General features: G+C 43.6%; 1 protein-coding gene across 1 annotated transcript in view; it reads right to left on the reverse strand.

Annotated features, from left to right (window-relative positions):
* The window catches only part of HSD17B4 (hydroxysteroid 17-beta dehydrogenase 4), a 396,885-nt gene that overhangs the window by 308,160 nt on the left and 61,438 nt on the right, over positions 1 to 27,287 (reverse strand). Inside the window, exons 3-5 of the mRNA XM_068247101.1 lie at positions 9,765 to 9,872; positions 5,481 to 5,540; positions 965 to 986 (exon numbers count right to left, since the gene is read on the reverse strand). Of these exons, the coding sequence (XP_068103202.1) occupies positions 965 to 986; positions 5,481 to 5,540; positions 9,765 to 9,872 (190 nt within the window). The remainder of the gene's footprint in view (positions 1 to 964; positions 987 to 5,480; positions 5,541 to 9,764; positions 9,873 to 27,287) is intronic.

Genomic DNA, 27,287 nt, shown 5'->3' on the forward strand with positions numbered 1-27,287 from the left:
ACACCTTATCAGAGTAGCATAGTTAGCGCTACAAACTTTTGCTAATTGGCAATGACAAGAGCTTCACTCGTCCAGCCCTGAGTCCCTGCGGGTTCAATTACTTTAAAGGACATTATCGCCGCACTTTGATTGGCCCAATAGGCTGCCTGTCAAGTTTCCTGTCAAGTGACAGGCAGCCTATTAGGCCAATCAAAGTGCGGGGAGAATGTCCTTTAAAGTGATTGGACCTGCAGGGGCTCAGGGCAGGACGAGTGGAGCTCTCATCATTGCCAATTAGCAGGAATAAGTTCGTAGTGCTTGCTATGCTACTCTGATAAGGCGTGATAACTCTGACAAGGCATGCTATTTGTCTTAGTGAATCAAGCCCTAAAACAGAAGTGTGCCTTCATAAAACCGAGCCATATTAACCCATGCCATGCTTTGTATTATTTTGAAATCTACAATTCTGCTTCTAAGGTACAAGCCTGTAAAACTGAAATGTCTTACGTTTTTGATATAGTGTTTCATCATTTAATCAGTGAGCCAGGCGCTTTAGACACTTTTGATTCATTAACATTTAAAAAAAAAAAAGTTTCATATCTCCTTATTCAATTTATAAACCAACACAATGCTCTGGAAAATAATGATGTGACTGCTTTACATGAACATGCTCTAGCTGGAGAAAGTTGCTGCAGAGTTTTGCACAGGTGTCACCCTGTTTCATTAGTAAGTACACTGCAGCATGAGTGACACGGGAACAGCAAGATGAGACGCTAAGCTGTTGCATTTGATGCTAATCTTTACACACTAGAGAGCAGAACACAGCCCAGGAACCGCGCTAAAGGCAGAATCTGCTATCCAAAGCGAAGGCGTGAGAGTTCAGAGAGCACTTCATTTACAGGAAAACTTAAATAACTGCAGAGTGCTTGGTCCTTCCCAGAGGGAAGATAATGAAAAAGATGCAAATAGCCAGCAAGTTACTTACCCTGCATTGTTAATGACAATGTCTGTAAAATAAAAGGGCAAAGTATTAGCACGGCATAGTGTGAATATGAAATAAACTGCAATGAACAGAAACACATCAAGGGACAAACTGCCTTTCTTTAAAAGTAAACTTATACTCAGGAACTGAACTTTGTATATCATTATCCAGCAGCAAGATTTATTTCTATTTTTCTTTTGTTCTGCCATCTTGATTTATAGTGGAAACAAAACACTATGTTTGTGCCCAGATCATGTGATCACACCTGTAATTGCCTTGTTGGATGCATGATGGGAGATTTACATCAGTAACTGATGCAGGATCTAGATAAGTCAGGTTTGGTTAACTAAATCTGAATACCTGGTATATTTTAGCTATAGCTGTGTTAAAGGCGGGAACTTAAAGCGGATCCGAGATGAAAAACTAACTATAACAAGTAATTTGTCTATATATCTTATCTAAAGTTTAGATAGTTTACACAGCAAATCTAGCTGCAAACAGCTTTAATAGAATAAGAATATTTCTTCCTGTGATACAATGACAGCAGCCATGTTGTTTGTAAACATTACACAGAGTCAGGCTTATCTGCATCTTGAGCAAAACAACCTAATCCCCCCTCCTCCTCCCTCCTCCCCTCTGCCTCTGAAATCTCTGGCTAGTAATACCTCCCCCTCCTCCTGCCCAGACTGAGCTCCCATGAGCCCTTGCTACTGTCTGAAAGTGCCTTGGCTCTCTGAAAACCTGTGGGCGTGGCTTATTAAGTTTATAGGGATTTAGAGCATTAAAACAAAAACAAAAAAGTATTTGGCTTGAGGAATGCCCTATAAACAATAGGAAAGGAACACAATTATGCAATGTGTAAAAGTTCATCTCAGATCCACTTTAAGTCAGAGACCAGCAGTGGGAATATCTGCATGTCATAAGTTATATGTAGCAGTAGATTATTGTACCGTATTAGCCACCAGTAAAAGCAGGAAGTTTGGAATCAGGATGGTATAATTTATTGGCTAACTTAAAAGAAAAAAAAAAGTAGGCTTTCAGCTAATAAGCCACCTTCAGACTGGTTTCCTGTTGAGTGAACAGGACTAGAGCCTGAAGAAGGTTTACTCAAGTTAGCCAATAAATGGTATAATCCTGAATCAAAAAACTGAGTTATGTGGTCAGAGACCCACGACTTAAAGGTCAAACCGTAAGCAGTGAAAAAGTTGCATAACTTTTGTGAGTTCCAGAATTGGGTCCCCCTCCCCCCAGGACTTTGACCTAAACCCTGTGGCGTGCAAAAGTACCTGATGCAGGTAATTTTTGTCTCATTGAACTAAAACCCACCACAAGCTTTTGCAAAAGCAAATTAGGGAAGATCTGTACATAAGGCCAAAAGTAAGAACCTGACAGGTTCTAACCCTTCCCTAATGTACAAAAAATGTCTTCATTGCTTTATGTGCCTTCTTGTCTTTGGGATAAATTCAAGAAGTTAAAGCAAAAGGTCATAAAGGCAACACGTCCAACACAGATATTTAAACAGGAAACACGCTGCACGTTTCTAATGACTTCATACTATAAATAAGGATTACACAAATGTGTGATCATTTACTAAAAGAGGAGCACAGAGTGGAACAGTTAAACAACACTGTGAATACACCTGCTAAGTCTCAAGAGGTGGAGGCTCCAGTGGGGAGCTGAGATATGACATCTCTAGGCATGCATGACTGCAAGGCAGACCCCCATTGCTATGGAAATCAGTGACACTGCAAATGTGAGAACTAGGGGGCAACTGCTGCTGTCATAGTAAAGGACACTTGAAATTTCAATCAAGCATGCAAGCCAAGTACACTGCTAAATTTACCGATCTCCCTGCATCTTACACCAAGTCTCAGTGGAATTATGATGGAAAGTGAATGTAGAAGATAAAAGGAACTTAACCCAGATACAAACCATTGTCACCTCTCCGGTGATATTTTCTTTGCTCACCCTACTCTCTGAAGCCTTAAAGGGAACGTCCAAGCAAAAAAAAAAAAATGAGTTTACCTTACCTGGGGCTTCTACCAGCTCCATGTAGCCATCCTGTGCCCTCATAGTCACTCACTGCTGCTCCAGTCCCCCGCTGGCAGCTTTCTGACCTCGGAGGTCAGGGCCGCATTGTGTACATTTTTACGCATTCCCGCTAGTGCAGGAACATTAACATATACATTTTTACGCGTTAGTGGTGCAACGCATACATTTTTGTTCCTGCACTAGCTGGAATGCGTAAAAATGTATGCAATGCGGCCCTGACCTCCGAGGTCAGAAAGCTGCCAGCGGGGGACTGGAGCAGCAGTGAGTGACTACGAGGGCACAGGATGGCTACATGGGGCTGGTAGAAGCCCCAGGTAAGTGAAACTCTTTTTTTTTTTTGCTTGGACCTTCCCTTTAAGGCGTAAGCCTCTACATCTATTTTGTTAAGTTACTATGTGAATGAAGATGGGAGGAGGCAAGGCTTTGTATCCAAGGTATCTTTCTTTGCATGATATGTACATGGCGACACACCTAGTTTGTTAGGATTTTTAGGAATGTGAGAAAATGTAGAGAACCAATGGTTCTGGTAATGTCTTGGACCAGAGAAAGAAAGGGGCTTGCACTGTGTGAAAAGCATACAGACCAAGAAACCTTACCATTCCATACTGCAATATTATGCCATTCCATCTAACCTTTATCTATTTGTTAACAACTGTACCAGCCAGTAACTTCATGATCACTAACATTTTCAAACTTCAGTAGAATCCCTTTATAGTAATCTCCAAGGGATCAGGAAAAGTAGTTTACTATATCAAAAGTTAACTAAATCAGAATTGGTCATACATTGTATATTTATACAGACATTTGCTGTAACATGAACAATGAGTTCACTATATCCAGAGGTTTACTATATCAGAGTTTACTATAGCAAGATTCTACTTTATTTAAAGGGTATCTGGAGTTTTTTTTTTTTATATTTCGGTAGCCAGTGACCTGTCTTGGAAGTCATTAAGCTGTGCTGGGGGGGTGTTATTAGCTTATCTAACGAAAAGAAGGTTTAATAGAAGTCTAAACATTTATACAAAAGTGCAAATACTATTTATTGTGCATCCAAAGCAGGTGACCTGGGCATATTCATGAAAAAAAACTGTGTTGAGAAATTTGGGCTAAAAATGTCTCTCCTGCTTCTGCAAGAATCCCAGCGGTGTTAATTACTATTCCCCCTCAAGGGAGCCAAGGATAGTGGGGGAAACATGTAATTTGACTTCCAGCTATTGCTGGTGGCCGAATTACGCCGTTTCCAAAGAAATGTTGGCACGGTCTTCTGACGGCACTTAAACTACTGTGAGTGCCGCTATAGCCACAATTCACATTATGCCTATGGTGGCGCATGGTGTGACCACATTTTCCTGCGTCGTTTGCGCAGTTTCGACCTGGGCGTGGGGTTAGTGATTTACATGGAGTACTGACAAACCTCACAGTATGAAGTTGTGGCTACAAGGCACAAGCTTTGCTTTATTGCCTACATCCAGCTATCATATAACTGAGTGCTGGATATCATTTTGCAGATTATATTAGGCAACTGTGTTTGACTATACAAATGCCCCCAAATTCAACCTCAAAAACAGACAGTGCTCGGCTATGCAATAGCTTAGTGCCAGCAGCAGAACCAAGCACCGGAGGAGGAACAGCGCAGAAGGTAAGTATCCATGATTGTCACAGATTAGGGATAGGCATTCTTTTAGGAGGATTAGTCTTGGGAAATAGGGTAGGGGGAGGTTAGAGTTAACAATTAGGTTCAGCATGTTATGCTGGGAATACACGGGTCGATCCGGCGGCCAAGTAGCCGCCGGATCGACCCCAGCCGCGTCCCCGCTCATCCGCGCGTGCGGGACTGAGCGGGCGGGAGTCGAGCGGCTTAATGCCGGATCAGCTGGTTGATACACGGTACAGAAACGTACCGTGTATCCCCAGCATTAGTGTTTGCATTGGGGAAGGCACAGATTAGAGTTAGGCATCAGGAAGGAATTGATGTTAGGAGAAGTGGGTTACACTGGGGGAGGGGGAGGAGATGGTTAGGAGTTAGGCAAACCCCCCGCAAAAGTAATGGATATTCTATCTATCGGTATTAGCTGATGCCCATTATAAAAGTGCATGAATACATCTGCTTAACCTACAAGGACTTGCTTTATAAGTAAACAAACACAGATTACAAAATCTGCCTCAGAAATGTTACTGGCTGAGTACTTCCAAAGTTTTGACAGGCAGTGTACATCTTGCTGGGTAATTTTGTTTCTTTGGGAGTTTATGAAGACATTAAGCAGAGATGAAGATGAAATCTGAAGACAACATCAATAAACAAATTAATGAAATGGTCCGCAAATCAATTACATAAAACGTCAATGCACTAGTTATTTGCCTAGATGTTCACAGGCTGATGACTTAAATTACAAAACATACCATTTTACAATAATGAACTTGTGTTTGTCATCCAACAGAAAAACAATATGTGAATCAAACAAGTTACCTATTCTTCCAAATGCATCCAAAGCGGTTTGCACAAGTTTCTCTCCGGCTTCCACGGAGTCTGCAGGAAAAAAATAAAAGATTACAAGACTGATCCAGCACCGAGTGTGAGGGTTGCACACTTATGTTATTTTCACTGACAGAAATACAGATGAATAAGATGAGTGGAGCGCTTGATCTGAACTGGGATTCATATGTGATCAGTGTTAGGCCGAGTGTTGGAGTCAGGCCTGTTGACCCAGCTACAGGTGGGTTGGCATGGGCTCTCCCAGGGCATGGAGTCTATGTGGCCCCGGGTCTTCACCAGAGCACCCCGCAAGGGGTCGCTACCCCTAGTGGGCAATGGACTTTTTTGCTGCCTGGTGGCCACCAGGTCATGACCCCTAGGATTGCCCCACCTGTAGCCGAGGAGAATAGGTGACGTTGTTGTGGAGATGTCCAGGAGTAGGTAGCAGGATGCAGAAGTGGTAGTCAGGTCACAAGCCAAGGGTCAGTACAGGTGGAGATCAACTATAGTCAGGAAACAAGCCAGAGGTTAGTGCAGGCGGAGTTTGAGCAGAAACCAGGTCACAAGCCAAAAGTCGGTACAGGCGGAGTTCAAGCAGTAGTCAGGTCACAAGCCAAAGGTCAAACACAGGAATCAGGATATCAGGAGTTCTTAGCAAGGTCCACCGGACACGCTAGCCTAAGATGTCAAAACAAACAACACTGTCCATTGGAGAGGAAACCCTTAAATAGCCCAGCCCTTTGAAATTGGCACCAAGATACCGCGTGCATGCGTATTCACGAACGCTACATGACACGCATACATGACACGCAACGCTACATGACACGTAAACAGACTTGCGTGTGCACAAGGCGGAAATCATGATAAAAGCGCAGGAGTTCCCTCGAGCGTGCCTAAGGAGATGCCGCTGCTGTGAACACTGCTTGGAATGGTAAGCCTGACAATCAGGCTTAATTGTAATGATCAGGTTTTCACTATAAACCCCAAACTATGACAAGGCACATAAATGCCCTCAGGTCCTTTATTAATGCATATCCAACACGGTTCATCCTCAAGGATCTCCCGGAATTCAACACAAGTCAGGTCCCGGGCAAAAGAGGGACACAAACGAATTAAGCTAGAAAACCCATAAGGGTTCCCCCAGCCTCCTTGGTCAGGTGAGACCGCGCCAACTCCATTCACAGTGTGCACTCTCTTTTCTGCTGTCTTTCCACTTAGCACTGTATCTAGAGGAAGCAGCATCTGTGACAAACAGGCTCGCAGATCACTCCCTGATAGAGTCCCACACTATCAGACCTTACCAATCCAGTGAATTTATATGTGGCCCGCCACATCAGCCAACAGACCCCTTGTGGCCTTGGGTAGTCACATGCATGATAGGATCGGTGCTGGTGCTGTGGTGGAGGTGGACCAGCATACATCTGTTTTTTGCAGACACCACAAACATCAATGATTAGGGAAAACTCTGCCCAATTATGTTATCTGGGGGGCACCCAGCTTAGTTATGTTAATTATACTAGAAGGACACTTACTCTGTTTAAAAGGACACTGCACTCACTACCTCTTCAATTATGCTTCCATTGCTGGGGGCATTTTATGCATGTCTTTATGAACTGGGCATGCACACAATCCTCCTGGCCATGGGAGCGAGAATGAGGAGACTTAGCTTGACTTGCAGATCTTTGGGAGGGGGCAGCAGCCCAACTGGAGTGGATCAGAACAACAGCGAGGGACCTGACAGACTGTGGGGGGGCTGAATGAAGCGACAGGCACGTTAAACTGCTCTTTTTATCACCTCGCATATCGTTTAAAGAACATAACTTCTACGGAAAAATAATGTTGCTGGTACCAGCTATGCTCAGTGTGATAGCCAATGTCATCAATATCTTTTTGCTAACCTGATCATCCAGACTTAATGCAAAGATAGAAGTGTCTCATATGAAAGGAAAACAATACTTCCAGCATCATAAACAGTCAAAATAAGTGCAAATTCCCCATCGATCACATCAGGCCTGATGGGTCTTATAGCGCCTCATTTTTCATAGCAAGTAGTTTGCTGCATAAATATGAGATCTGTGTGTGAAATGAACATTAGACAGTGGCGGAATATTACCTGCAAGGGTTCCAGAATCAATCAGATAATCAGAGGATTACTAAGGATGCAGCAGTGCTTAGAGTCACACTCCTTTTAGCATGAGATGATAATGGCATCAGTCAGTATGCATCCAGGAGGGGATGCCAAGATAGGATTAGGAAATACACATCTTCCAGAAGGTGGGGGGAGGGGGGTGTACCAAAATGAATGTTTATGCAGATGAAGATTTATAGTAAATGCCAGAAGGAGAACAACACAGCTAAAAGGATAAGGACATTACTAAGTGAAAAAAAACAACTGTGCTTTAGTTGGAAGGTATAAAGTCTATCACCTGCCAGAGTTGGAAAATTCTGATACTTAGTCTCAGCGGGGATCTTAGTGGGCAATTTCAGATTTGGAGGATGGCATGGAGGCAGCCGTAATTCGCCTCTTCTCGAGAGCCTGACCCTTTAGAGCGTTCCACCGCAGTGTCGCTAATGGAAAATAAATCCACTTCTGTGAAATACATGCTTTTTACTAATCCAGAAAAAGCTAACATCATGTGCAACTTGCTGACAAGCTTTGTAATGGAAAACAGAAAAGACAAAAAAAAATAGCTTAACAATATATGTGACATAAGATGACAACCAGGATGGCACTGTCTGACAGGCTAGATAATTCAGGCTGAACTACTAAAGGAAGTGACCATACATTTCACAGTAACAGGAAAATGTCAGTATGGCAAGTAAAAAAACAAACAAAAAACTATAGGTTGACGTGATGCTGTAGTGAGAGGGATATGGAGGCTGCCATATGTATTTCCCCTCATATAATAACTATTGCCTGGCTGTTCTGCTAGTCCTCTGCCTCTAAAGCATTGGTGTCAAACTCAATCACGTAAGTGGCTAAAATAGAAAACAAAGTCTAAGGCGCAGGCCAAATTAAGTTTTAACATTTTATTTAACAGGCTCAAATGGATCATGGGGGAAGGGTGGGGCTCATCCCCCTTGTGCAGACTAGTGTGGTGGAACAGTTTAATATTTACCTGCTCCAGTGCGGTTTAGGTCTCCTCTAATCTTCCTGACAGACACCTGCTCTTTGCTGCCTCTGGGTCTCAAAGCTAATGGGAATCGATACGTAAAAAAAAATGAAATCAGATATTTACCTAAGGAGAGGGAAAGCTGTGAGTCCAATAGAACCTTCCCTCTTTTCCCGATGCCCTCGTTGCAGCGGCAGCTCCTCTGTTTGAAATCCCAGCCGCGGCTCCATACTGCGCTTGCACAAGAGGGAACGTTTGCGCGTGTGCAGTATGGAGCGGACAGTTTTCGGGGGCACTCGGGCTCCTGAACACTTCTGAATCCTCCCGTTGGCGGCGGAGAGAGCAGTATTTGACCAAACTGGTCAAATGCTGCTACTGGGGAGCCAGCGCTAGAAAGGTGACCGAGAGGAGCGGGAAGGCTCTATAAGACCCAGAGCCTTCCCTCTGCTTAGGCAAGTATTTGGCTTATTTTTTTACATTTCGATTCCCATTCACTTTAATGCATGTCATGTGATCGGGAGCTGGAGGTATGGAAGTATAGTGTGCAGCTGCCAGGAAGAACAGAAGAGACACAATGCAGCAATAGAGTAGGTGGTACTGCCAACAAACATGGTACCCATCAGGTTTGTACACAGTGGAGATGCAACATACAATACCAGATGCATCAATATGGACAAGTGTGAACAGGTCCCTTTCTATAGGACCCAGTGTGAACTGAGCCGCAATTACAAGCATTATTAGATATACTCTGTAAGTCATGGAAAAATATAAGTGCATTATAAATGCATAAAAATAATAATAAAAATATCCGATACAAATTACTGTATTTGCTGTAGGAGGATGATTGCTGTAAAGATGACAATTTGTTTATTATAAGCCGATAAAATACCTTCATAAAAAGGGTGACGATATTTGTGTGCTGGTATGATAATAATCATATCTTTTAAATAAATTCCCGCAGAGATAACACACTGAATGCTGCAGTTAGGGAATGCATTCAATTTTTATGGCTAATTTGCACATTACGAGAAAGCGGCCCTCTCTAAAGTGATTTCTTTTTGTACTACAATTTGTACATGTGCGAATGTGAAAATGAGTTTTGCAGCAGCGATATGAATTAAAGATGACACGTACATCAAACATGTGGACCAACAGGATCCCTTACCGTAATTGGCCACGGCTTTCCCTCCTTTTGCCCTAATTTCTTCCACAACCTTGTCTGCAGCTGATGAACTTTTCCCATCTCCTTTAATGTCACCTCCCAGGTCATTTACTGTGAAAGCAATAGAAAAGCAGAGGTTATTGTACATGGAATGGAACAGACATGACAGAAAAGGGTAAAACACAGTAAATAAAAACAACAATGACACAATTAACTCAGAATCTAAAATGCTGTAAATCCTATTTCAAATGAAAAGCTCTAACAATCAAACACAGCTGGGAAAAATTATGTTTCATATGCTAGCTAGCCGACTCTCCTGGGGTACATAAGAAATTAAAGTAAAAAGCTGTGGTTAGAAAAAACAAACAAACACTGCTTTTCAAGTATATGAAGCAAGTTAGCATACAACATGCAGGTTTGGCTTCAGTACTGAGACATACACTCCAGAGCAACTACGAAGTAAAACACAGGGATTTGGCCAGCGTCCCAAAGGCATCGGGGGAGTGTAACCACATCACATCACTCTAGATATGATCAGCTCACCTCCTCCCTTCAAGAATAATGAAGGTGGGACATGGCCACTACAACACAACCACTATCACCCCCCCCCCCTCGCCCCCCCCCCCCCCCCCCCCCACACACACACACTTTTTTCAATGGTGTGAAAGGCAGGACTAGAGCATGTGGCAATGTGGCTAGACTGAAAAGCTCACAAAGGCTGGGACCTCACCCTGCTGTGTTTGTGTCTACTGTACTTTATGAAATAAACGTACCAATACTGGTGTGGTTTGAGACTTCACATCTATTATCCATGTATGTGTTATTGTGTTGCTGGATGTCCTGATTGTACAACGTTTTGAGATGCTATGCTTCCCACTATTTGATTTGTACTACATACATCACTACCAAATATGTTGGCTGGCGCACGCACGCACGCACGCACGCACGCACGCACGCACGCACGCACACACACACACACACACACACACACACACACACACACACACACACACACACACACACCATTAGCATTATCTTACATACTAGTGACCTAAACCCGTTTGAAAACAGGCTCTAGGCCTGTCATCACCACGCGCACACACACACACCCGCCCTCGCACACACACACACACACACACACACACACACACACACACACACACACACACACACACACACACACACACACACACACACACACACACACACACACACACACACACACACACACACACACACACACACACCCATCGCCTGCTCGGCCAGTCCTCTCGCCCTGCGTCCTGTCCCAATGGCTGTCAATGATTGACATGTGCAGTAGTGCAAAAGCACTGACACACGGACAGGACGCAGGGACACTTGCCAATTATTAGGTAGGATATGTATGAGTGACTGTAGCCAAAATGGGCGGCTGGCAGATGAAATAGGAATAGATGGAAAAGGAAGGCTGCAAATGGGGAACAGCAAATAGACTAGGATATATGATACACAAAGAACTGTACATGAAGGAGAGGAGCTGCTATACATGGATAATACACACAGAAGTGTGTACTACACATGGAATGGGAGGGGTGCTACTGTACACTTAACGGTCCCATAAGGACTTTTTTGGGGGCTTGGTGGCCTTTGTATGGGGTGTGGAATAAATCAATCATTTGTAGACTTCAGCTTTAATAATATATTCAGGCTAATATTTGGGCTTGAAGTTGAACTTCGATACACTCTGACATTTACTTCAAAACACAGCTTAATGATACCACATAGAAGAAAATATGTTTCAGAATATACCGTGACAAAACATCTCCAGTCTCAGTTTTGTCAGCTTCTTCTATCTATTCTATCATCACTTTAATAAAAGCAATGAGTCAGTCCTCCAGAGTGTATACCAATGGCAATATACAATGTCAAGATTTTTCTACATCTATTTGTCGAGGTGAAATGGAAATCAATATTTTTGTATTAACAGCCGTATTAAAAAGGAGACAAATGAATATGATATTGATCAGATTTTTTGTGTTTGAATACGGTCAATGGTTTCCACATATAGTGACAATATTGGAAACATACAGAGAAGAATAGTTTTCATTAGGGAAGCATTTTTACCCCCAGGTTTAATGTATTTCACCTAAAAGTGTTCTGCTTACTTGCCAACAAAGTCAACTAAGCAAGATGAATAGACGCTCACATTAATACTCACCCGTCCAGCTGATGCTCCATAGAACTCCAATTCCTCTCATTTCCCAGCTGTGTGCAGAGCACAATTCCCCCACTACACTTTTCTGTTGAGTCACTGAAAGTTAAGCTGTGCAAATCCTGAAACTCTGAGATTTTAGGATCTGCGTAAGAGATTTACTGTAGACCTCCTTCAGCTGGGAGGCTGAACTGCCTACTTGTCAGGAAATTCAGCGTCCTGTCTGCTTACTACGAATGCCATTTGGGTGCAACCACAAAGCAGTCAAGTGGCTGTGTTTGTAATGCCACCCATGTCAACACTTGAAACACTGTGGCATATTACCCAGCAGAAGAGAACTGCAGCATGTCGCGCCTGAGCATGGCTGAGGCCACGATCAGATGTGACTCCATGGAGGGGCTGCCTGTCCATTGCCAATACCAGGCTGTAACATATGCCTGACCAGTGCAAAAGAGCAGCTGACAGGCGGTGAGTTCACTGCCTTCAGCTACCCATATGAAAGAGCCTTAAAAGGACCCCGAACACAACACAAGAATGGGGAGGTTCACTTTGAGTAAACTCCATTCCGATTATTAGAGCTCATTCAAGCCAGTGTGGTGTATTGCAGAGTCCTCCATAAAAGTTAATGACACCAAGCCCCCCCCCCCCCCCCCCCCGGGTCCATTTCTGCAGGTGTGGGGGTGATTAGCTCATCTTCCTGATCATGGTGTGGAGCAGTCCCTTGACATGGACATGAGGGGTTTTGCATACACATGGCATTCTGCTATCTTGCGAGATGCATGTTATTTCTGTGGAGAGGCGAGAGATGAGGACAAGTGGGAGGTACCCCGCTGCATTTTCAGAGCTGCATTTAACACTCTGATGTGGACAGGATTATTTAGTGTAATTATCTATCTATCTATCTATCTATCTATATACACACACACACACACACACATGCATGTATACCCCACCCTCACAGAAAGAAGTGAACTGAGACATCTGTCTAAAGCTATCAATTAAAAAGAGTACACAACTGAAAACAAAACACAAAATGCGGAAAACATATTTAAAATAAGGATGTTAGAGTATAAACAATATAATCAAGTCACAAAGCCAAGGGATGTGCAATAACAAGACATAGGAAAAATAAATAAATAAAAAAACAGCTAAATAAGATGTTTTTCTCATGATGCTTGTTGGGTAAAAACCAGAAGCAAGACAATCAAAAGACGTATCACAGAAATAAACTAATATCCCTCTTATTAGCTGCATGACAGTTGGTTTGTTTTTCCTACATCTGGTCATCACACACGTATCTGTGGCCTGGGTGTCCTGCACTTGTCATGGCCAAGCTATCCTAATTATACTTCCAGCAGCTCATTTACAACTTTGTTTACTGGATGTAGTGAGTGCAATTAAGGTCTATTGTTGTACAGTTTGTTAGGATAGGAATTGGAGTTCACTTTCTAATTAACCTTTATGGGCAGTGAGAGCAGGGTTATGGCCTCAATTCACTAAGGGCAGGTCAGTATAACAATTTAGGTTGATAAAATACCACATTCAGTATTTTACACTTTTTTTTTCCAAATTCACTAAGATTTCCCACATACATGCTTAGTGAATTGAGGCCTATGTCTAGGGGCCTCGTCCTACAGACTGAATCTCTGGCAACTTGTTGCTGTGACCAGTTCATAGCACTCAAGACTAGTTGCTGTCGTTGACAATTCTACAGAAATGTTCTTAACAGGTTCATACAGGTTGCCTATGAAAACTGAATGTCCTGGTGTAATGCTAACAATGAAAAGCTCGTTTCCACTTACATGTTGCTGTGTGCATTTCCACAATGCATATAGTGTGCTGTACCTACATAGGTTGCACCATCTGATGTTCCCAGTTATAGAACTGAGCAGCAGTGCTTTCCATAGAACGCATTATAGCATGCATTTTCTTCTGCACTGCTTTCCCATTCCCTGTCACGGAATAGGATCAGCACCAGGGGCGGACTGACAACTCATGGGGCCCCCGGGCAATAGGAGATTATGGGTCCCCCATACCAGTGTTTCCCACCTTTCACGTTATATTTTTACAGACTAAGATATAACAATTTATTGACAACAGTAAATATGTTATATTGTGATATTGTACACCGCCAAAAAATGGGTGTGGTCATGCAACAGAATGTGGGCGTGGTCATAGGTGGGGCAAAATATACATGACCTTAGCAGTGGTGTAATAGGTCTGCCGGGGAAGTTTGAACTTTACCATAGTGTTTCCCCCCAAAATACATGTAATCTGACAGCATTTCACCAAAAATCTATGCAATTTGGCAGAGGTTCCTCCAAAATACAGATAATATGGCAGTCGTTCCCCCAAAATAGACGTTATCTGGCAGCAGCGGTTCCCCCAAATACACATAATTTGGCAGCGGATCACCAAAAATACATGTAGCAGCAGTGGTTCCCCCAAAATACGCAGAATCTGGAAGCAGCAGTCCCCCCATTATACACAACCTGGCAGCGGTTCCCCAAAAATACACATAATCTGGCAGCTGTTTCTCAAAATACACTTAATCTGTGTGCCGCTAGTCTGGGTTTCTCAAGCCCACACTAGCAGCACACAGATCAGCGCTCCCTCCGGTGGTGGCTGTACAGCGGTAAGTCTCCGCCCGCTGTCAGCTGCTTCCAGCTGTGCAACACTTTGCAGATTACGGAGGGGAGAACCAGGAAGGGGGGCCCCAAGGTGAGAGAAGGGGGGGGAACTTCCCCCCCCTTCTCCGCTGCTATGCCCATCGCCCTCTTTCACTGGCTGTCTCCCCTCCTGCTCAGGGTTCTCTGGCAGGTGGCGGGCCCCCCCTGACCACGGGCCCTCGTTCCGTGCCCGAGTGCCCTAATGGTCAGTCCGCCCCTGATCAGCACTACAATGTAGAGAAACACAGGTACCGTGTGTTTATGTGCAAACACATGGCCATCTGTGATGCATAGTGGAAATTGAGGCCTTAGGCTAGATTCCCACTGTGCCAGATTAAAAAAAACGTATCCAGTTTCCATTTAAAAAGATCAGTTTGTTACATCGGTCATTGGTTTTTCATATCGCCACCAGCTCAGTACCTTCCCTACATTCTTCCATTGCTGCCAACATCTATTCTGGTCCCTGCATGCTAGAAACACTGATATACGGATCCCAAAACCCCATCTGAAGCATCTGGCTCCCAATGGTTTGCAAAAGACCAGTAGGAATCCTTCCTGAGCCCCAGGGAGGATTTTCATTGGTCCACTACTCAGTGAACCAATGAGAAGGTTTCCTGAGAAGGGATAACTCCCATTGGTCTACTGCAAATCAATTGTAGCCCGATGCTTCTGATGGGGCTGTGGAATCGGTATTCTGGAGTTTCTAGCATGCACAGAGTGGAACAGATGGAGGCAACAGCACAATAGGACTCAAATGGACGGTGGCAGCAGCGGCAGAGGACCAAAATGGAAACATATGCTGCGTGCAGCCTAGTGAGACTGGACACCGTATTGCTTTGCCATCTCCTTCATCCGGCTAATCCGAAGAAATGGATTACAGTCTATACTTGCGTTCCACTTACCAGAACGGACTGAACAGATCCATTATGAAGGAACTGATGTAAATGGATCCTATTGCTTTGCATGGGATCTTTTTGCATCTGATCGGATCTGTTCCATTCAGTTCTAATAGACGGAACAATTTTACTGCCAGTGTGAGCCCAGCCTTATGGTGGCCACTAATGATCCAATCTTTTTCATCCAATCTTACCATTTCTATAGAATATAAGGGAACTGCCTGAATCATCCATTTAATATATTTAACCAATTTACGCTTATACTACATAGATTTGGTAAGATTGGATGAAAAAGATTGGATCATTAGTGGCCACCATTAGAGTTTAGGCACATTTTATCTTAATTCATGCAACTTGGAATCAGACCAAACAAATGCAGTAGCTGATGATCCATTTTGATCAGTCCAAACTCCAAGCTGCATTTTCAAACAATATTAACACAATATTTGCATCCCACTGACCCTCTCTAGTCCCCAATAGTACAGCTGTGTTTTTGTTCCACAATCAGATGTAACTTCAGAAGAAACATCTGCACAAAGTGGCGTAACTACAATTCATGGGGCCCCCAGTGAAACTTTGGTGGAGCCCCCGCAATGTTCACACCCCTTCCCTTGCCTCCCCTTGGTGCACTTCATGGCCTTGGGGCACATCTCACATAAAACAGGAGTATCCATCATGCTCTTCACACCTATATCAAGTGTAGCCCCAAAAACACCTGATCTGAAGTATAGTCCCCTGTATTGGAGGAAGGGAAGGTTAGTAGGTGGGCCCCCCACAGCTCTAAGCCCCCTTGTGATTGCAGTGGCTGCCCCCCTCTAGTTACACCCCTGTCTGCACAAATATAAAATAGTAACATTTTTCCATATTTAAATAACTGGTGACACAAAATAACAATATTAATATCAATAATAAATACTTTCCAACATTTCCATAACACGTACACCTTCTAAAGCAGGCTTTCTCTACCAGGGTTTTCTGGAACACCAGGGTTCCTGGAGTACTCTGCAGGGGTTCCTTGGCATTTTCCCCCATCGTGGGGGAAGTATAATGGAGCACATTATAATAGGGGGTACTGTAACAAGAAGCACTAGATTGGGGGTCAGAACAACAATGAGCACATTAATAAAAGCATTAGGAGAAGGAGCTAATGAGTGGCTGTGTAATGGGGGGTAGTGAAATAAACAGCCTCGCCTACTTTTAACCTCCTAACAACCGTGTTGCTCTCCAAGACTGCCTAACCATGAATGGCATCAAGTCCTGGGGAAGTGTTTTGCTGGAGATTGCGAGCGTGCATCTCCGCTTGAATGACTGAGCTCCCCTCCGCCATCGGTCTCTTAACGGCGATTGCTAAGAGACCGTTAGACGGAGAAAATCACTGTCTATTTACGCTGTACAGCGCTGCGATCTAAGGCAGAGCTGTGTCACAAGGCTGTCCCCTCTGGAGGCACAAAGGCGATCAACTGTCATAGGCTGATGCCTATGACAGCCGATTGTGGCCATTGGCTAGCGGGGGGGGAGGGAGGGCAGGGTTAACATAAAATAAATAGAAAAATAGTAACATTTAAAAATAAATAAATAAATAAAAAACATCCCTGCAGCAATCAGAGCCCACCAACAGAGAGCTCTGCTGGTACGCAAAAAAAAAAAAAGGAGGGGGGGGGGAGGGAAAGCACTTGTGTGCGGAGTTGTACGGCCCTGCAGCGAGCCCTTAAAGTGATCCTTAAAGAGAACCTGTACTGAGTAAAATTATTTAAAATAAACACATGAGGTAGCTTCAAATGAACATGACATGGTTACCTTGCCATCAGTTCCTCTCAGAAGCCCACCATTTTCTTCTTACAGTGATCCCTTCCAGTTCTGACAACATTTTGTCAGAACTGAAATACAGGATCTTCTCAAAAAATTAGCATATTATCATAAAGTTCATTATTTTGTGTAATGTACTGATAAACATTAGACTTTCATATATTTTAGATTCATTACACACAACTGAAGTAGTTCAAGCCTTTTATTGTTTTTCTTATTGATGATTTTGATATACAGCTCATGAAAACCCAAATTTCCTATCTCAAAATATTAGCATATTTCATCCGACCAATAAAAGAAAAGTGTTTTTAAAACAAAAAAAGTCAACCTTCAAATAATTATGTTCAGTTATGCACTCAATACTTGGTCGGGAATCCATTTGCAGAAATAACTGCTTCAATGCGGCGTGGCATGGAGGCAATCAGCCTGTGGCACTGCTCAGGTGTTATGGAGGCCCAGGATGCTTCGATAGCGGCCTTAAGCTCATCCAGAGTGTTGGGTCTTGTGTCTCTCAACTTTCTCTTCACAATATCCCACAGATTCTCTATGGGGTTCAGGTCAGGAGAGTTGGCAGGCCAATTGAGCACAGTAATATTATGGTCAGTAAACCATTTACCAGTGGTTTTGGCACTGTGAGCAGGTGCCAGGTCGTGCTGAAAAATTAAATCTTCAGCTCCATAAAGCTTTTCAGCAGATGGAAGCATGAACCCACTTTTGAACCAGAAACAGCGGCAGAAGCACCTGACCTGGGCTACAGAGAAGCAGCACTGGACTGTTGCTCAGTGGTCCAAAGTACTTTTTTCGGATGAAAGCAACTTTTACATGTCATTCGGAAATGAAGGTGCCAGAGTCTGGAGGAAGACTGGGGAGAGGGAAATGCCAAAATGCCTGAAGTCCAGTGTCAAGTACCCACAGTCAGTGATGGTCTGGGTTGCCATGTCAGCTGCTGGTGTTGGTCCACTGTGTTTTATCAAGGGCAGGGTCAATGCAGCTAGCTATCAGGAGATTTTGGAGCACTTCATGCTTCCATCTGCTGAAAAGCTTTATGGAAATAAAGATTTCATTTTTCAGCACGACCTGGCACCTGCTCACAGTGCCAAAACCACTGGTAAATGGTTTACTGACCATGGTATTACTGTGCTCAATTGGCCTGCCAACTCTCCTGACTTGAACCCCATAGAGAATCTGTGGGATATTGTGAAGAGACAGTTGAGAGACAAGACCCAACACTCTGGATGAGCTTAAGGCCGCTATCGAAGCATCCTGGGCCTCCATAACACCTGAGCAGTGCCACAGGCTGATTGCCTCCATGCCACGCCGCATTGAAGCAGTTATTTCTGCAAATGGATTCCCGACCAAGTATTGAGTGCATAACTGAACATAATTATTTGAAGGTTGACTTTTTTTGTTTTAAAAACACTTTTCTTTTATTGGTCGGATGAAATATGCTAATATTTTGAGATAGGAATTTTGGGTTTTCATGACCTGTATGCCAAAATCATCAACAATAAAAGGCTTGAACTACTTCAGTTGTGTGTAATGAATCTAAAATATATGAAAGTCTAATGTTTATCAGTACATTACAGAAAATAATCAACTTTATCACAATATGCTAATTTTTTGAGAAGATCCTATATGTCAGTTGCTGTCAGTTACAGCTGAGAGGAGGACTGATGTGTCCATGTTTCCCTATGGCTCAAGTGGGCGATGTTACAGTTTAACAGTGTGCTGACCAGGAAGCTGTTATGGGGTAATAGCCATTATCAAAATGGAGGACGGAGAATTCCATTGATCACAGTGGCCAAACAGGATGCAGGAGAGGAAAAAGAGATTGAGGAGTAGACTACACAGGAGGTAAGTATGACTTGTGTATGTTAATTTTGATTTTTAATGTTCAGTTCAGGTTTTCTTTAAGTCTATGAAAAAAAAAATGAGATTTACTCACCTGGGGCTTCCCTCAGCCCCCTGCAGCCGATCGGTGTGCTCGCAGCCTCCTGGTCGTAATAGCAGCATAGGGGGCGATATTATGGCTGGGAACGCGAAGAATCACTCGCGTTCCCATGCCTGTTGGCCGGTGGCGGCCAAACCGGAAGTGTTCGCCGGCGTGTCCTGGAGCATCGGAGCGGGGCTGCGAGGGCACCGATCAGCTGCAGGGGGCTGAGGGAAGCCCCAGGTGAGTAAATCTCGTTTTTTTCAGACTTAAGGTTCACTTTAACCACTTGCCGACCGCACGCTTATACCGTGCGTCGGCAAAGTGGCAGCTGCAGGACCAGCGACGCAGTATTGCGTCGCCAGCTGCAGGCTAATTAATCAGGAAGCAGCCGCTCGTGCGAGCGGCTGCTTCCTGTCAATTCACGGCGGGGGGCTCCGTGAATAGCATGCGGGCCGCCGATGGCGGCTCGCAGGCTAAATGTAAACACAAGCGGAAATAATCCGCTTTGTTTACATTGTACGGCGCTGCTGCGCAGCAGCGCTGTAAGGCAGATCGGCGATCCCCGGCCAATCAGCGGCCGGGGATCGCCGCCATGTGACAGGAGACAGCCTGTCACTGGCTGCACAGGACGGATAGAGTCCTGTGCAGCCCGGATCTCCAGGGGGGGCCAGGTAGGAGAGGGAGGGGGAGGATTTCGCCGCGGAGGGGGGCTTTGAGGTGCCCCCCCCCCCGCAACACCCGGCAGGCAGGAGCGATCAGACCCCCCCAGCACATCATCCCCCTAGTGGGGAAAAAAGGGGGGCGATCTGGTCGCTCTGCCTGCACGCTGATCTGTGCTGGGGGCTGCAGAGCCCACCCAGCACAGATCAGCTAAAACAGCGCTGGTCCTTAAGGGGGGGTAAAGGGTGGGTCCTCAAGTAGCTGCAGTGGCCTAATTAGTGAAAAATAGTCTGGTCACTAGGGGGTGTAAGCCTATGGTCCTGAAGAGGTTAAAGACCATACGCCCTGCAAAATAAATGCTGGGGTTCCTCGAGATCCAAAACTTATTTGCAGGGGTTCCTTGAGGTCTAAAATTATTTGCAGGGGTTCCTTGAGGTCTAAAAATTATTTGCAGGGGTTCCTTGAGGTCTAAAAATTATTTGCAGGGTTCTTCTAGGGTAAAAAGGTTGAGAAAGGCTTTCTAGAGTTTTTATTGAGAACAGTTATGCACTCACAGTGCGAACATTCACAATCCAATATACTGTAGTAAACGTAGAAGTTACGTAAAATACAAAATATAGCACTGTCTAAAAAGCTGACAAGCTTGTTCTAAGCTTTTGAGTTTTACTGCACTCCGAGGTACAGAATGGATGCTTCACGGTTTGACCTGCAGACACGACATAACTCTGTATTATATAGATATACATTGTAACGTGGTATAAACACAATTTCATCCAGTGAAAGAGGAGGATGATTCTCAATGCGTCTCACTGAAATAGGGCGCTGGGAATGTAGCCTCCTCGGCTTCTCAGCTTATTTAAATGACAGACAGCATAGGGGGAAATCAATAACTAAACACTGCACATTATCCACCAGACAATCTCCACTAAAATGGCCAAGTGCAATTTTAACTTCCAAACTGACAAGAAGCTCATCTGTAAGATTCTAATACATCAAAGAAATATTTCAATATTTTCTGAAATGAAGCCCTGTACAACCTGAAAGACAAAAAGCTTCTGGGTATAAAGCACACTATGAAAGCAGTCAACTTGACATTAGAATAAATCAGGATTTACACTGGTATAAGCAATTGCCCAAAATTACCTTGCAGTGGTTGCTAGGATAACAGAGGCCACAAGCAGCACTGAATGTGGACATGTATCTATTCATACCCTATACTAAACATTAAAGTGTTACTCCATTTTTCTCTGCTTTGAGACTTGCCAAACCAGGCCACTGTTGGCTGATCAGTTACAAATTTTCATTTTATCATCATTATTCCCCTCTGCATTAGAGCTTTATTCATGGAGGTGAACTTGTTTATAGCCGTCAGATGATTATTAGGCCAAATGTCTTACGTCCCATGTGCAACCGCTCTGATTCAGTTTTGAAGCAAGCAAAGCGGAAGCATAGCGGAAGAAAGCTTAGCATTAGGTATAGCGGTAGGAAGGTTAACGTTAGATTTTGCAGCAGCGAGGTTGGTGTTAGGTGTATCAGTATTCAGTTGTGCCTGCTACAATAGCTATTTGCAGATGCTATTTTCTATGTATAGCCGCTATAGTGGCTACAATGTATAGCCGCTATTTGTAGCTGCTATTTTTTTTATGTGAAGCCACTATTTCTAGCAGTTCTTTTCAACGTATAGCTGCTATAGCATAGTTGTAGCTGCTATTTGTCGCAGCAGGGACTAAGGCTTAGGCACCACCAAGGGTGAAGTTAAAGGTTAGGTACCACCAAGGGGAGGGTTCTGTGTGAGAGTAGGGAGAGGTTAGATCATAGTAAAATATTGGTAAATATTACAGATATTTTACTATATCAATGTAGTAGAATATCGGTAACACTACCGATATTACCATTACTGCTATCCTGCTTCATTTTGAAATGTGTGCCACCCATGCCCTACCCCAGAACTGATGTGAAAATAAAAGGCAATGTTTAATTGTTTATTTACAAAATGACTTGTACAGTACATACATGCTTTACAATAATTTGTTAATGTTCCTCTTTACCACTCCTAATTACTTTCTCTGTGTGGCATGGAAAACAGCTAAATCCCATTTATTTAGTCTCATTATAATGGAGGAGCACAGCTGGCATATGCATGCATGACATCTACAAACACATCTAGGAGCCTCATAAAAGAGGACTCTCCTGCCTTTACAATTCTTCATGGTATTACACAATGCTCCTGTACTCGCCACTGATGTACACTGCATCAGGTCCATGAAATTGCAGAGACTTTGCATAAGGTATATGACAGATCATGGCTGTGCGGTTGGATAATACACGTCATGCTACACACTAAAAAGTAGGTCTTCTCTTCATAATAATCACATGATTATTACATTATTCATATACATCTTCACGGAATGTACAGCATCATTACGTTCTAAATAGCCTCTAGATGATCTTAGAACAATGAGATGTTCAGTCAGCCCTACTCTGCAAGACTTGATGGGAATCGAGCAGAATTAATTCTCCCAAAAGAGTCCATAACAAAAAATAGAAACAGCAATTACCAGACTCTGTGAGCCAAAAAGAACATATGCAGTCAACACCATTATCCTAAGTTGAGTAGGCATTTATACCAAAGATTTACTGTTATCTCCATACTTTCACAGTGTGAGGCCGCAGCATTCCAGCGCTGTTTAATGTAATCAGAGACATCCCAACAAGGCAATTGGAAAGCCCAACAAGTGTTGAATACTGTTACATTCATCATTAACTAATTTTAACATGGGATTACTACATGGTAGACTAATAAACAAAAATCTACCGTATGTGTTTCTGGAACTTACACAAATTCTGCTAGAGGTGTTACACTATTGCTGAAGTCCTGTTTTGTTTAAATCCCAGAACAACAATGCACACGTTTGCAATACATTTTGCTCCAAACTAATTCCTAAGAAGACCGCTTTTATATTATAGTTTAAAGCAAACCTGACGCGAAAATAAACTTATAAGATAATGGCCTCATTTCACTAAGATCATGCTGGAGATAATAAGGCAAGAGAAAACGTACCTCCTCTGTAGTTATTTTCACACGCAGTTAATAAACAGCCTGTCTAACTCTAGAGTTATTTTAAGGATTGAAGAGTTAACTTAACCTGCCTGCCGTTCTATTAAGATCGCCAGGCAGGCTGCGGGAGGGTTTTTTTTTAATAAAAAAAAAAACTATTTCATGCAGCCAACTGAAAGTTGGCTGCATGAAAGCCCACTAGAGGGCGCTCCGGAGGCGTTCTTCCGATCGCCTCCGGCGCCCAGAATAAACAAGGAAGGCCGCAATGAGCGGCCTTCCTTGTTTTGCTTACATCGTCGCCATAGCGACGAGCGGAGTGACGTCATCGACGTCAGCTGACGTCCTGACGTCAGCCGCCTCCGATCCAGCCCTTAGCGCTGGCCGGAATTTTGTTCCGGCTACACTGGGCTCAGGCGGCTGGGGGGACCCTCTTTCGCCGCTGCTTGCGGCGGATCGCCGCAGAGCGGCGGCGATCAGGCAGCACACGCGGCTGGCAAAGTGCCGGCTGCGTGTGCTGCTTTTTATTTGAGCCAAATCGGCCCAGCAGGGCCTGAGCGGCAGGCTCCGGCGGTACTGGACGAGCTGAGCTCGTCCAGACCGCCCAGCTTAAAGACAGAAGAGCTAACTTTAGGTTTGCCTGAGGTAAAATGTTTCCTGAATACTACATGCCTTATCACCATGGTGATAACTATAGAAATGTTATTAAAGACAGGAGATAAGCTTAGTGAATTGAGGCCAATGAATTGTATGTGTAGTACAGCTAAGAAATAGAACATTAGTAGCAAAGAAAAGTCTTATGTTGTTTTCCAGTACTGGAAGAGTTAAAAAAAAAACCTTCAGGTATCTATGCAAAAGAGCTTCTCTGAGCTCTTTGACCAAACATGGGTCGGATACAGTCCTGTTTTGTAAACTACTTAAACAGCAGAGAAACAGCGAGAGACAGCTTGAGGTAAAATTTTACTGCAGGAGAGTTCAAAGGCTCATTATTTCTGCTTTGTTTTATAGTTTAAAAGACAGCGTGTGCTTTTTCAACTGCAAATATAACAAAATGATAAAAAATAAAAAATTATAAGTAAAAAAAAAAAAAAGTATGTGAGACTTTCTGCTACTTATGTTCTATTCGTTATCCGGATTACACAGACGATTCATTATATCATACGTTTTGGGGTTTTTTTCCGCTTCAGGTTTGCTCTTTAAATGACCAAATAGTTCAGATTTTGGAATGTAACCTATTTTCAATTGTTGCCTTGCAATGCTGGAAGGACTAATATGGAATATGGGGAATACTGAGGCTGACATACTGTATGACTCACCAGCAAGGATGGTCAATAAGCTGTAAAATGTTATAGTAATTTACTGAGAAGGCATGCAGCTTCTCCCTCCCACCATGTTGCAGAGCAGTGCAGAGAGCTGAGACCCCTCTTCCCCCCAGGGTGCATATACGGCTCATGTCATGTGATTGGGAGCTGGAGTTTTGCAGCACAGCGAGAGGTTGCCAGGAGGGAGAGGAGACCTAGTCCAGTGCGGAAAAAGGTAACTAGTACACTGCTTTATGCACTCTCTCTGCAAGCTTTGGGCCTGCAAAGGCTTGATGTTTTACAGCACACTATGTGCCAGAGGTGAAACAGGGAGGCCCATGATAATGATGCTTTGGGGCCCCAAGCCGTTTCACCCCTGAGTGGAACTTTTATTGCTTTGAGGGAACACGCCCACCATTTTTTTTTCCTTCCTCCCTCAGGGTTCAACATATTCAGCACCTTAGACAGATTCGGTATTGTGGTAACAGAGTCAGAAAACTAGGTTAACGTGCTAGTGCTGACCCTTTATCACACTAAATTACACGAGTGGAAACTCAGATTTTCATAATGAATCAGGTACGAATGCAGGGTGCCGGAAGGTATAGTAACCAACAGTTACTATACCTTCATACCAGTTACAGTATGCACGGATTGTAGAATCTTCACTCTAGGTCCCTAATATACAAAATACCTTTCCAGAACCTAGAAGGTGAAAAAGTTGAAAAGGAAATAAAAGAAATAATGAACTTATTTATTCTGGACAATTTACTTACATCACTTTATAGCAGGGGTCTCAAACTCGCGGCCCGCGGGCCATTTGCGGCCCTCGATACAATATTTTGTGGCCCTCGCCGGCAAAAGCTTCCTTATAGTTTGCTTCAGTGCTCCCAAGTAATCCGCCGCATCCCCGCCGCTAAACGAGGGCTGCAGAGCCCCCAAATCGCCCGGGGGGCAATCCGTCAGCTTTTCCTGGAAGGGGCAGAGCTTTCAGCTTCAGCTTTGCCCCTCCTGATGTCAATCGCCACACGGATCGCCGCCTCTCCCCGCCCCTCTCTTTGAAGGAAGCGTGAGAGGGGCGGCCAGAGGCGGCGATGCGCTGCGATTGTGAAATTCCTTATGCGGCCCAGCCTCATCCTGACTTTGCCTCCTGCGGCCCCCCAGGTAAATTGAGTTTGAGACCCCTGCTTTATAGGCTTATCAAAGGCATAAAAGGTACTTTATTAATAAGATGTGAAAAACTGTGCACAGTTGTACTAGCATTTTTGCAAGAGGCAAATGCATACATTCCTCTAACTTTAGTTGGTCTGAATAGGAAACAGTAAATTCCTCTGTATAGGCTCGTCAGATTTAAGAGGGAATCTGAAGTGAAAATAAACTTAAAGAGGAACTCCAGTGAAAATAATGTAATAAAAAAAGTGCTTCATTTTTACAATAATTATGTATAAATGATATAGTCAGTGTTTGCCCATTGTGAAATCTTTTAAAGCCCCGATTTACATTCTGACATTTATTACATGGTGACATTTTTACTGTTGGCAGGTGATGTAGCTGCTGCATGGTTTTTTGGCAGTTGAAAACAGCTGTAAACAGCCATTTCCCACAATGCAACAGGGTTCACAGACAGGAAACTGCCAGGAGTACCACGGTCCTCAGAGTTTCTTGTGGGTGAGGTTTCACCACAATATCAGTCATACAGCGCCCCCTGATGGTCTGTTTGTGAAAAGGAATAGGTTTCTCATGTAAAAGGGGGTATCCGCTACTGACTGGAATAAAGTTCAATTCTTGGTCAGAGTTTCTCTTTAAAGGGAAGGTTCAAGCAAAATAAAAAAATGTGTTTCACTTACCTGGGGCTTCTGCCAGCCCCATGCAGCCATCCTGTGCCCTCGTAGTCTCTCACTGCTGCTCCAGTCCCCCGCTGGCAGCTTTCTGACCTCGGAGGTCGGCGGGATGCATTGCGTACATTTTTACGCATTCCCGCTAGTGCAGGAACATTAACACATACATTTTTACGCATTACTGGTTTAATGCGTAAATTTTTACGCATTAAACCAGTAATGCGTAAAAATGTATGTGTTAATGTTCCTGCATTAGCGGGAATGCGTAAAAATGTACGCAATGCATCCCGCCGACCTCCGAGGTCAGAAAGCTGCCAGCGGGGGACTGGAGCAGCAGTGAGAGACTACGAGGGCACAGGATGGCTGCATGGGGCTGGTAGAAGCCCCAGGAAAGTGAAACTCATTTTTTTATTTTGCTTGGACATTCCCTTTAAGATGTAATGACTTATATGTGTAATATTGTTTCCAGTACAGGAACAGTTAAGAAACTTTAGTTGTCATCTATGTAAAAGAGCTTATCTGAGCTCCACGACCAATTTGGTCGCTGCTTTCTGGAGTATTTATACATCAAAGAAACAGAGACAGATGTAGATAACATTTTTACTCCTGGGAAGTTGAAAGGGTCATCAGCTCTGCTTGTGTTATAGCTTAAAATACAGAGTGTGGCTTATAATTGCAAATATAAGAGAATTTTGCGATGTAAAAAAAAAAAAAAAAAAAAGCTAGTTATCTAAAAATTAAAATATGAGGCTATTTTCTTTGCTACAAAATGTTCTATTAATTATCAGTACTACAAATACAAATCTTTTTTTTTACTTCAGTGTCACTTTAAATCAGACAAAACTGTACCTTTGTTCAGTTTTACAGAAGGTCTAGTGAGGTAGGGTGGCCCTGATAGCACCTTATGAGGCTGGACTATGAGCCAAGCGCTGCTTATAGATTCTTTCCTCACCTTCCCATTTCATTTAGATGGTTGATTTAAAAGCCCTTTAGCCTTCTAGGATTTTTCTTGACTATCTGGCAGTTGTACAGCTGTCTTTTATTAATAATCCCAGGCAAGAATTAAGGCGCCCTTTCCATGTAACAAAACCTCTGCCTCAGCCTGGGAATGGTGAGAAAGAGACCAGTCAAATGGATTGTGGACAATAAAGTCATCCAAAACCGAAGCCTAAATCTCTCT

This window comes from Hyperolius riggenbachi, chromosome 1 (assembly GCF_040937935.1).
Source record: "Hyperolius riggenbachi isolate aHypRig1 chromosome 1, aHypRig1.pri, whole genome shotgun sequence".
Classification (NCBI taxonomy): Eukaryota; Metazoa; Chordata; class Amphibia; order Anura; family Hyperoliidae; genus Hyperolius; species Hyperolius riggenbachi.